Genomic DNA, 11,947 nt, shown 5'->3' on the forward strand with positions numbered 1-11,947 from the left:
TGTGTCCATCTTGTGCGTGATGATTGCTGATGCACATCTCTCTCTATCGGGCTTGAGAGATCCTCCAGGTAGAATTCTTCACCACCTATTTTCTGCTTAACAAAGGGTACTCTTTATTCCACTTCTCTGCTACTGTAAAGCTCTCTAAGATGTATCCTATTGCTTCATAAGCTGGTTTTAGCCATTAATTTGGTGTGTCATCAGATGCTGAGAGATGCTCTGCTCTTTGTTGCTTTACATCCGATCGATGTGACTGGAATGTCACAAATAAGTATTTCTTTTCAACTTCTAAGTCATTTTCCCACTTCTTAAAATTCAAGTGTCTTTTCAGGCATATGTGCTTTTAAATCATAGAATCATAGAATCATAGAATGGTTAGGGTTGGAAGGGACCTTCAAAGCCCATCCAGTCCAACGCCCCTGCAAGGAGCAGGGACATCCCTGACTAGGTCAGGTTGCTCAGAGCCTCATCCAGCCTGGCCTTGAAATCATTACAGAGTGGTGTTGGGAAGAGTCTTTCCAGCACAGCACAGTCTTATCTAATCAGGACAGAACAAACAAATGTGGTAGAAAAAGTATGTCTACTTGGAAAGTGGCTTTTTTTTTTTTTTTTGGTCTTTTGACTTCGTAGCACAAAAATAATGGTTTTCTTTTGGGAAATATCTTACATTCTTGCCTTAAAATCTGCAAAGTATCTCTCTTCTTGGGCTTTTATACCTCGTAGCAAGACCTCTGATGTTTCTTCACCTTCAGATAATAAGCTCGGTTGGCTTCTGGATAGGTGACTTTGGAGAGTGGCAGCTTATAGATGGCAGAGTTTTTTGTGGTTATTAACAGGAAGGTCAGTGCAGACAAGCAGAAAGACCAGGTTCCTGATGGCACCCCAAACTGCAAAGAAAAAGAGAAACAGCCTATTTGTTATGTGTCTTTCTTTCATTTTATCCCCTAGCCCTTGAACAAAACTCGGAGCCAGGCAGCTTGCAACAAGCTTCTCAAGAAATTCTTGACTTGGTTTTGCATGGAGTCTCTCCCTGTGGAGGCAGAATTTTTTTTTATGAGATCTTGACATTGTGCATTAACCTGCAGCATTTACCAGCTCTGGTGAGAAGGCTGCCTTCTCTTTGTGCCTCTGCAGTGGTCTTGGATGGAGATGAGATAGGAGTGGATGGAGATGAGACAGGAGTGGGTAGAGATGAGACAGGAGTGGGTACCAGAAGCATTCCACTCTACTTTGAGCTATTGTACTGATTGCCTTTTGGCACTTGGGCAAAGAAATTAAACCAAATTTGAGGTTTCTTTACACATGTGGAGAGCTTTTTTCCCAAATGCTTCAGGCACTAAGTATAGAGATAAAATTATCTCAGAGGTGTTGAGGGCTGAGCTGTGGAAGTTCATGCAAGCTCCGAGGGTGAAAGGTGGTAACTGATGATTTTAAGTGTTCTGTTTCAATGGGAACCACACCAACCCCCTGGGCAGATGTCCCCTCTCCAGACCAGTTCTGCCTTTGGCCGAATTGTTCTCCGAGTCTTGTTGTTTTGCCTCACAAGCCAGGAAAATATACAGTGTTCAAATCTGTCTTTGGTAAAAAGACCCCAGCTAATACACTACTTACCACAGACAACATATTAGTCACTGTTGCTCCCAGGTAGGCACTGAAGAGTGCTGTGAAAAAGAAAGGTAGTTCCTGGTGAGTTTGGTTGCCCATGGAGGAGAACAGCAAGGACAAACATCTCTGACACTGCCTTGAGTATCTCAGCCAATGTTTATGACCATGCCTGGACAGCCCTCTCTTAAAGCTCTTTCCTTTGCACTGTGTTCCCCTCCAACCTGGAGCTCATGGAAAGGATAAAACAAAAAAAAGTACTGAAGTGATGAAAAATGTGACTATGGAAACAGAGATTTTTTAAAAATGCACTGATATGTGAAGTATGTGGCTTGATGGATAAGGTCAGATAGGAAAATAACCTTTCCACCCCTTCTCTTCTGCCTCTAGGGCTAGAAGGTGGGTCAATGAGATACAAAGCTAAATCTTTTTTATATGAGCACTGAATGAACAATAGTTTCACTCCCAGCTCACTGTGATATTGAAATTTCATATGGAATTGCCTTATAAATAATTCCTCAATCATTCTGTGTTGCCTAGCTCATGCCTTTGGTATCCATTTCCATAGACTGGGGAAACTGTGCTGTCTAACTATAGGTGCAACTGATCTCGAGCTCCAGTTTTTTCAAAGTTTAGATATGCCCTTCTCCAAAGAAGGAGCTTGAGCTGGCATCTATGTTTGAAAAAAACAATATGATTCATACAACAACATTGAACAAACAAAATTAATGCTTCAAAACTAAGCATCTGATTTGAAAGACCTTAGTTAATCAGCATCCACTGATCGCGGCTCTTCTTTTGAACACAACTCTTGGATGAAAGTGGAAGCACTGCTTTTATTTTGTCAAAGTACATTAGATCAATGGCTCCAACATCCCACTCAATCATTAGTCAGTCTCGCCTAAGTCCATCTGCCTGTCTAGAGCTGGCCATCTGGCTTCAACTCACCTTTAGTATAAATGCATCTTGTTTCACTTCAAAAAAGAAACACGTCAGTAGTGAAAACCCGTCGGGTACGTACCACAGGCAATTGCCAGCAAATGTGTCTGCCAGGTGAAAGCGTAGAACATGCCTCCGATTGCAATGCACGAGAGGGAGCTGTTGTAGCCCCACAAGCCAGAGTAGATTTTGCTAAAAGGTGTTGCCAAACTCAGCGCTGGAAAATAAGCCAAAGACGTATGTCATTCCTTAGCCAAATAGCTAAAAGCAGCTGAGAAATGGCATGAATCCAATTTTTTAAGGGCTCTAGCCCACACACATACACCAAGTTCCTATTTGTAGTCATGTTGCTGTGGTCTAAAACTAAAGCCACTTTAATCTAATGCCATCATGGTGGAATTTCCCTGGTGCTGCTGAGCTGAATTTGGCCACAGAATTTCAGCGGAAGATATATGAGTGAACAAGTGTACATGTAAACCTTAAATACATCCCTGAGGTCTGCACATTCGGACTGATGGCTGTGACTTTTATTAAGCTGTTCCTAAATCCATCAGAATATATCCAGAAATGAAGTATTTAATGATAAAAAATAATTTCAGGCATAAATATGCTTCTTTCTTCTGAAGATTTCCACCATCGTAAAATGGGGTAAGAGAATGGGGAAGTCAATCAAAAGAATTCTTACAACAGAAATGTATATATGTATATGTATAAAACACAAATCAAGTCCTTACCTGCCAGCATCCCCACTGCTGATCCAATTGCTGCATGCAGACAAATGAGCGGAGAAGAGATAAATAAAGCAATCAGGAAAATTCCCCCAGTCCAGGGGTTATCACAGCCATAAACCTGGCCCACCCCAACAGGAATAGATTGCAGGAGCTGCATGAATTTAAGAAAAAAAAAAAGAAAAAAAAGGAAAAAGGAAAAAGACAATTCGTTATCAGGTTTGTCATTTAATTTTAAAACTGAAAATCCCTTGGGATTCACTAGGAGCATGAATGAGAGTTGCTGGGTTGATGGAACAGAGCCAAGCTTGGTTACAGCTTTCTTCAGAATGTTGCATTCCTCCACGTCCATTTATAGTCCACACAAAATGATGCACCATGGTAAATGCTCTTTTACAAATGTCACTTTTGTGGCCTGCTATTTAGTGTCAATCAACTTCCTTTTCTTAATCATTCCTTGGGAACCCCTCAAAATAGTCCACTGAGCCTTAGGGGAAAGCTGTTACTCTAGTGTCTACGTTATTTACCACATTATGTAGGAGAATATTTTTTTCAAAGGTCCCCCTTTGAATATTAACTAAGAATATGTGAACATGTGCCTGCACTCAAGCTTGTAACAATTTGTCCATAGTAGTATCTGGTTGCTCATTTCTAATCAGAAAGATGCAATTTTAAAAACACAGCTCTTTCTGCACGGAAAACTGAAATTAACCTGTGAGTTAACTGGTAGTCTCAGCACAACGTTATCTATGGGGCACCGATCAGTATATGCACAGTAATGCGTAATTAGATTCTAGAGGCTCTTTGAAGATTATAATTTAGATCCCACTGTAAATTAAAGATACAAGATCCCAAAAATATTCTTATTTTCAGGCTATCAAAAATGTCAATTCCTGGAGTAAATCTTTACGTTTTGGATAATAGCGATCTTATAAAGGGAATTTTGTATTACCAGGCCGTAAGGAAGATAGTATGATTCTCTAGTGGTTTTCTTTGAAAACAGAGCAGTCTATTTTTAGGGCATCCTACCATTGGCACTTCAGCATCCGTCCAGGTGATGTTTGTTGTTGCTGCTGCAGGCTGAATGACAGTTGTAGGGAAGAAGAGGTTATAGGGTCCTGATGCAGCCAGGTAGAGGGTCAAGGCCAAGTTGAAAGGCAAGGTGAAGACAGGCAGATCCCACTTACAGAAGACTGAGCCTAAAGCACTGGTGAAAATAGGGCTGAGAGAAGAACAAAATGGTCTCAATAGGAGCTTGTTAGCTAGGTAAAAAAAAAACAAAACAGCTCAACAAAAAACAACAACTGCAGAAAAGTAACTCTTTTTTTTTTTTCTTTTTTTTTTTTTAATAAAGCTGCTTAATTTCCTCAGATTTTCTGATAAAATCAGAGATATGCTAGGCTCACTCAGTAGATTTCCTATCCTTCCCAGGGAAGTTAGCAATGTATGGACACCTGCCATTTCTTGCAATATATGGGATGAATTTGGTGACCATGAAGGGGCCAAGATCCTCCACTCATATGATTTAATGGAGTTATTCCACAGCTCAGTTTTTTTTTTTTTTTTTAATAGTACTTTGAACAGACTGAATTTAGGACACCCGTGCCAGGTCTGAGTGAACTGTGAAGGTAGCTCTGTGTCCTTGTTCAAGCTTATGGATCAGAAGTAAAGGCTGACATCAAAGTTGTGCTTATTAAAGGGAGTATAACACTATGTGAACTTCAGGCAGATGGATGATATGCGTGGTTTAGCAATCTCCAGTTAATCCAAAGACCAGCTTTCAAAATTTTCGCTGTCTAAATACCTAGCAGATTATGGTGTCATATATATGTAAGTGAAGTATTATTAGTTGTTTGTTTTCATTAGCATCAACTATCATGTCTTGGAACCGCTGAACAGTTTCTGTGCCTGGAGAGGTAAATTCTCATGACATTTTTATATGGTAGCTTGAATAGATGAAACACTTGTGGTTGATGGTGGTAAGGAATGGTTAAAATAATGTCCCTCTTGAGAAAAAAATGAATTGACGCATTGCAGGAATATGGCTAACATTTAGGGCATCAAATAACATATGAGCAGCCATTGATTTTCTTTTTCCCCATTGAGTTTATTTGTGATTATGTGTGTGTGTGCTTTATTTGTTTTGGGATTTTTCTTTGAGTTTAAAAGTGGAAATAATGATACAGGTTTAGTAGCACATACATGCCAGTTGTGTTTCTTCCCTATTGTAGTCTGTACAGTGCATAAAAATACAACAGCGCAGTCTAAGTGTGGGGACACTAGGACTAGAATAAGAAGCAGAAGAGCCATCCAACTTACCATGTCATGGACATCAGTGCTACCGGCAGCAGAAGCCACCAGTGGTAGTCTCCCTTAGCAGAGAAGACGGCCATAAGCAATCCCACCAAGACCCCATTATAGCCATAGAGGCCTGCTGCAATGGCTGATCTGCGTGAAAGAAACAACCATCTAGACATCTTCTCCCCTACGGGTGTTTTGCTCACATCACCCCCTTCTTCCCCATGTCATTGTGACTCTGTGCGATGATGGCCTGCCAAGGCTCGTGCACCGACCTTCAATTTCACATGCTTGAGTTGCATATCCTCTCAGCCCCAGCTACCCCTTCTGCAGCTACGTCCAGTGTCCCTTTCCATCAGATGCAGTGTGCGGGAAGATCTGTCTGGTCCTACCAGACCAGATACATAGCCAGCGAAGGCTAGATATATGCTTTTTCTCCATGTCACTCGTTTAACACATAAATCAGCACTGAACTGACAATCTGGTTTTGAAGGAGAAAAGGATGGACTTACCTGTCCTGACCCAGAATAAGTCCTGTTAAAGTTGAGATAACAGTTCCTAAACAGCCTGTGAGTGTCCACCATGGGTTCTGCACCAGGAAGCCAGCAACTACGACAAGCCCACTGAGGGGATTGTTGACAAACATCACCTGGGATATCCCACGCAGCACCCAGTCAATGAACTGGATCATGAGAGGTTTATCTGGGAGAGATCAAATTAAATAATAATAAAAGACCCTCGAAATACGCAGATGATACTGATTCGGGATGGTTTTTTTTGAAAGTCAGGAAGAGTTTTGGCAGTGGAACTTGGTAGCATGACTGAAGCAATGAATCAACAAGATTGCAAAACCTGACTGGGATTTATTAGGGTCTATATTGAAGTCTTACAACTGGAACGCTGAGATGAACAGTGTGGTTGCCAGGGTCCCGTGTTATAAACCTGGACCAGTTTCTTGTGAACCAGCTAATTTATGATGTCTGTGCCTCAGATGGCAAATCCTGTGTGTATCCTGTTGCTGATTTATTATGGGGACCAAACACACCTACCTATGTGTAATTTAACTTCACAGTGGCATTAGGCTTGACAGAAACTGCTCAGCTGAAAGGGCAGGGAGCGTTATGAAGAATGGCAGAGCACAGAATAACCATCCCGGGCTATGTTCTGAGGGACTAAATTCACTTTGTACATGGCATGTTGGGAGGAAAATGTCATCTCAGTCATCCTCAAGATTTAAGCAGTATGTGGATCTCTGCACAAAGCTGATTTTTCCCCTACAAAACAGAAATAAATCAGGGCAGAGGTAGTTTCTGTACTACTCTAACATGAATCACATTACTGAGAAGTTAGTTATTACTCCTTTGATATAATTCTTCTTCGGAATCCACTAATCAGTCATGATGAAGTAGCTTTACCTTTTAGCCAGGCTCCAAATTCCTTCATGTCTCCAGTGATGTACCCAATAGCTCTGCAGAGTCTCTTCCCAGCTTTGCTCAGTGGATTCTGCTTTATTTGCTTTCTTTCCCCCTTGGTTTCTGTCTTGACATCAATGCTGTTTTCCATGTTGATGTTCTGACCCTTTGGTAAAATTCAAGGGAAAAAAAAAAAGACGGTTCATTACAATGCCTCTTACTGATCTCTGTTTATTCTATTACATATTATTGCTCACCACAAGTTGTTCTGGAGACAGAAGGAGGAAAATCCTTACTCTGAACACTTGATTCTCATGTCTCCATGAAGTTCATGTGCTCCTGGGAGCCTGCACTGTACTTGCAGACTTTCATGCAGTCATAGGTTTGAATACAACGAACCACTAAGCCTTGTGTTATAGTGTGTTATCTGATTTTAACACCCTGCTCAGCTATACCTTGTTTTCTGGCAATCAAGCAGCTCTTAATTTAAAGGGCATTAGAGGACACTGGCTTCACAGAAGTTGAAGCTTACCTCAAGATTCAACTTCACAGAGACCTACCACATCTAGGAAGCTGCTTCGATGATTAAGTTTCCTCTGCTGCTTAACCCGTATTTCCAGTTTGAATTTATCCATCAGCCATCAAGAACAGATACCTAGTTAGTTTTGTAGGTCTCTATATTGTCATCTATTGGGATTGGTTCAACTTTTCTCATGAGCTTGAGGGTTGTTCATGGTGCCTTACTCCGTTAGTCATATTCCAGTTCATTATTTGTCTAAGAGCCAATTCTCAATATGAAGTCAGCAAATTAAAATCAGCCAAATCCTTCCCTGGAGTGTACTCAGTTTCCTGAAGAGTAGGACTAATTCTGGTAATTGTCAAGGCAAATAAAACACAAGGCAAGGTACGTTCTTGAGTGAATACAGAGCCAGAGCTGCTTCAGGTCTCACTGGTGAGTAACAGCTTGTGCAAGAAGTAAAGAATTTAGGTTGTGAGTTAATAGTCTGAATAAGATCACACTAGCACATAATTATTGGATTTAGCCCTTCACTCCCTTGCAAATTCTTGGCAGCTGGGGAAGAGAATCCATACTTCAGAAACACAAGTGCTGAGTACTTAAGCTAAAGCAGCCTTGCCCCTGAGCGTTACACTTGCAGACCCCAACATGTGGTTAAGCAGCTCTGAGTCTTTGTGGGGAAATGACTGGTCAATGTACATCCTGGCCAGTTTCTTACTCTATGTTTTTTGAAAGGCTGATGGTGATGTTTCTGGAAGCAGCAAATATTTCCACAAATGATAAATAGATATTTTCTGCCTTCTGGAAGCACACTGCTAATGCAAGGATAGGTTCCACATGGAAGAGGCTGAAGACAGGAGCAGTACCTAGAAGAGTGTTGAATTTGACTTTGTGTAGGACACGAAGACAAGGAGCTTAACTAGAGGAGGAAGAAAAGAAAAGGATGAGAGTGTGGCTACTGATGGTGTCTCGGTGCTAGAAGGCTTTTTCCTGGCTCAGTTATAATTCATTAGCTTTATTCATTAACCTTCACTTTTCTCATATTGTATTCTGAAATAATAGAAAAAGTGAATTGGATTCACTTTCAGTTAAATCAAAATTTCCAGCCAAGATAAATGTTCTTCATTTGGTGAAGGTGCATGTACATTTTCAATTTAAAGAATCTTCCCCTTTATGTTACTTAGGCTTTCTCTGTTGCTAATCCATAAAGTCAAGGGGTGTTGCATTTGCATTTGCAGAGTGATGTTATGTGTCCTGTGCTAGCATGCCCGATATGTTTCCCTGCATGCTGAGCGAGGGGCTGTTTGCACCACAGGAGCCTGGAGATGTTCTACAGCATGGGATGTAACGTATGTGTGAAGCGTCAGAGCCGCTTTCTGGCCCACTCACATGGTGGAGAAGAAAACAGGTCAAGTTGGAAGCCCTAATTCATCAAAACTTTGAGTTGCTTTGCCGTAGGAAGGACTGAACTTCCCAGTGAGGCAACAGGAATTCAGTGCTTTGCTCAATCAGGACCAGAATGAATGGGAAAGGACTTCTCCGGTGGTGAGTACCTGAGTGGAATTTAGTTTCTTTCTTGTGCAAGGTAATTTTTACCCTAGGATACAGAATAATTACACCCTGTAAGTCGCTGGGAGATGTGGAGCCTTTTATCTGCTGGTGAGGCTATTTGGCAGTGCATGGGCTGTACGAGGCAGCACTGCACTGTGCAAGTCTGAGACTGGAGAACTCCTTTACTCTGGGTTTTCATGGGCACAAATGAAGTCAGCTTGATACGTTTGGCACAGCAGAAAGACCAGGTGAGTCACTCCCACCAGCCTGGCTTGAACTTCACCCCCAATGACGGCTGCATCAATGTCCTGCATACCTGTTCATGCAGAATATTTAAAATCACAGTGATTGGAGGGTGATCATGGGTACCTTCTGACCTCTGTGCTTGTCAAACTTACATTCATTATGTCCCTGTTTATCAAGTGATCTGTCTCTGTAAAGAGGCATCACCTGAACTGCAGTTCAGGAAGGATTTTAAAAACTTTTTTTTTTTTATGCCTTATTTCTGATAGTCTTGGAAAATGTTTTTTGACCACAGGTTCTTAACTAAGTGTGGTGTAAAGTCCTGCTTGCAGACACACTGCTTGAAGTGCACTGCCTGATCCCATGTATGCTCTGGAGAAGGGCTCCAGGCAAGCGTTTGGTCAGAAATACAGTGTGGGCTCCCAATGCTGTGTGTAACTGGTGTGATGCAGGAGCAGCAGGACCCAGGCAGAGCAAATCTGAATGCGATTTTAGTCTCTGTGCTGCAAGTGCTCCAATTACTTTTTTTTTTGTACCAATACTGTACCATAGAAAATGAGAGCTGTATTTGGGGCTCTGCTGCTTTTCTCCCGTGATTTCAGTTGTTTGCTGCCTCCTCTTGCCTGAATATCTTTGTGCTGTTGGGTAATAACTCAGTGCCATCCTCATTAAGGATGCTCACGTAAGCAAGAGAGAAAGTTTTGCAGATAAAAGCATCTAAATACTTTTGTATCAGCTATGAAATGGAGCATGTGAGAATACAAAAAAAAACCCAAACCAAAACAAAACCCAGATGATGTTTCTCTTGCATGAAAATGAAATAATCACAAGGCCAAGAAGCGAATATATTGGGTTTTTCAGTCATCTTTTCGGAGTTAATAAATGTCCTGTAGCAAAGCACTGATGTTAGGCAACTTCATGTCTCCCTAAATCAATATACTTTTTTTTTATTCATGTACTGAAATGGAGAAAAGCCCGTCACACATTGACAATGTGTTATGCGCAGCAAGAGTGGTGCTGTGCTTGCAGCTGGGAAAGGAACAGAGGGTTTTATTTGGCTAATTGCTTTAATACTCCCAGGTAATTGTTATTTCCAAGCTGGTGTCTGTGTTGCTAGGTGTTGGGCTTTTATTTCTGAAAATGCAGCGAAATTATCTAGTAATTTCTCTTCTTCCTGGAATTTTCCTCTCTCCCTGACAAAATTCAAGCTACTCTGTAAATCAAGAGGATTTAAATTACTGTGTGGTATTTGTTTGTCCAAGGAACTGCTACCGCACAATTACAGCCATTGTATCTTGCATTCTCTGAATTGTTGCTGTGAAGGGTACGGGCAGCCAGCTCTGTGTGCAGCGTGTTTTTAGAGGAATTCCTGCATCCAAGTACAATAGGAGGAAAGGGCCAGACTCTCAGCAGCTCTGATTCCAGCCTGTGTAATGTCAGCAGGGTTTTAGTAAAGCTGGATAACTGTGGTGTTGTGTTATGTGTAGGAACACACACATGCACTAGCACACTGCCCAAAACACAGAGATTGTAATGCACTTGACCCTCACTGAGAAATAAGTTCAGCTTTTCCCTTAGAAGATACATTTCAAAGCATTAGTTCAAAAGAAAGTTTATCCCTCAGATTTAAGTATTCATTAATCCTTTTCGCAATTTGATTTTCAGAGATCCATCTCTGGGGGACAGAGAAATCCAGAGACACTATCACATTAACTATGTATTATTACTATTTGGGCGCTTTTCATTTTGCAGAATAGAAAGGCAGTAAAAGGAGATGTTAAAGAGTTACAGTTTTTCTTTTTCTTTTTCTTTTTTTTTTGTGTCAAAGGTTCAGCCAACTGGGCTAAGCAGTGCTAATAAATCCTCACCCTGCTAGAAAATTCTCAATAATTGAAATTCTTGTGACATTCCCTAACCTCTGAGCTCCTCTTGAGCCTTAGCTGCTCTCGCTCAGGAGGACTGCTCAAATGCTGTTTGTGAGGTGTTTCGGGAGGGGAGAAAGTTCCAGGTCAGTCAGTAAGTCAGGAACAAGGTGCATGTTTATTGCTGTGCATTGAAAGGAAGGAACAGAGCGCTCTTACCTCTCCGATGAGTTCAGGGTTAGCTGTTGCTTTGCTGGCTAGGACAGAAGAAAAGCAGGGCTAAAAGAGTGGGAAAAAGAAAATGCCCCACCAGCTTATATAGGCTAGCGTGGCTCCTGTCCTGATATTACTAATTAGTTTTTCTCCTCCCACTTGGTGAGCTCCAAGCAAATGTTCAGAAGGTTCCCTCTTGAATTCTCCACCTTTCCTCTTGCACTGTCCTTGGTCTTTTGCCAACAGCCTCTCCAAATGTCCTCTCCCCTGCTGCTTTTTTTTTTTTTTTTTTTTACTAACTCTCCTTTAACTCTGTCCTTTCTCCTCCTCCATGACTTAAAAAGACCCAAGGCTTCAAAGCAGCCTCTGTATATACCTGAGCTCGAACTCTCCAGTGTTATTCTCCTCATCCAAGGCAGATTAGCATCCTTCCCTCTCAAAACACTCACCTGGGAGCGTGCAGTGTTCAGCAACCTGTTAAGTTTTCCTGTTTCTGGATGGTTTTTGGAGGTACTATTCTGTTAACACACTGGAGTGAAGGATCTGGTGACCTTCTGTTGTTTAATTGCTTTTTATCAGTTA

At 41.4% G+C, this 11,947-nt stretch overlaps 1 protein-coding gene across 2 annotated transcripts; it reads right to left on the reverse strand.

The window, feature by feature from the left end:
* Positions 1-490: 490 nt before the first annotated feature.
* On the reverse strand, positions 491-11,483 carry LOC104485698 (urea transporter 2). Of its 2 annotated transcripts, XM_010128121.2 has the most exons (9): positions 11,372-11,483; positions 6,983-7,145; positions 6,080-6,269; positions 5,589-5,717; positions 4,299-4,491; positions 3,276-3,423; positions 2,624-2,758; positions 1,612-1,661; positions 491-887 (listed from the first exon to the last, which is right to left on the reverse strand). In XM_010128121.2, exons 2-9 carry the CDS (start codon positions 7,128-7,130, stop codon positions 711-713), a joined length of 1,170 nt encoding a protein of 389 aa, XP_010126423.2. In that variant the 5' UTR covers positions 7,131-7,145; positions 11,372-11,483; the 3' UTR covers positions 491-710. The 2 variants fall into 2 exon arrangements, with proteins under 2 accessions (XP_010126423.2, XP_086626246.1); XM_086770120.1 differs by lacking the exon at positions 5,589-5,717.
* Between the last annotated feature and the right edge of the window lie 464 nt (positions 11,484-11,947).

This window comes from Chlamydotis macqueenii, chromosome Z (assembly GCF_036417535.1).
Source record: "Chlamydotis macqueenii isolate bChlMac1 chromosome Z, bChlMac1.mat, whole genome shotgun sequence".
Lineage (NCBI taxonomy): Eukaryota > Metazoa > Chordata > Aves > Otidiformes > Otididae > Chlamydotis > Chlamydotis macqueenii.

Bases quoted from the DNA above. Each gene is read 5' to 3' on its own strand.
- LOC104485698 (XM_010128121.2), bottom strand. From the start codon at position 7,130: ATGGAAAACAGCATTGATGTCAAGACAGAAACCAAGGGGGAAAGAAAG. The intron at 5,718-6,079 runs GTAAGTCCATCC...TCTTTCACGCAG, and splicing joins CTTATTCTGGGTCAGGACAG to ATCAGCCATTGCAGCAGGCC. The intron at 4,492-5,588 runs GTAAGTTGGATG...TTCTTCTCTCAG, and splicing joins GCACTGATGTCCATGACATG to CCCTATTTTCACCAGTGCTT.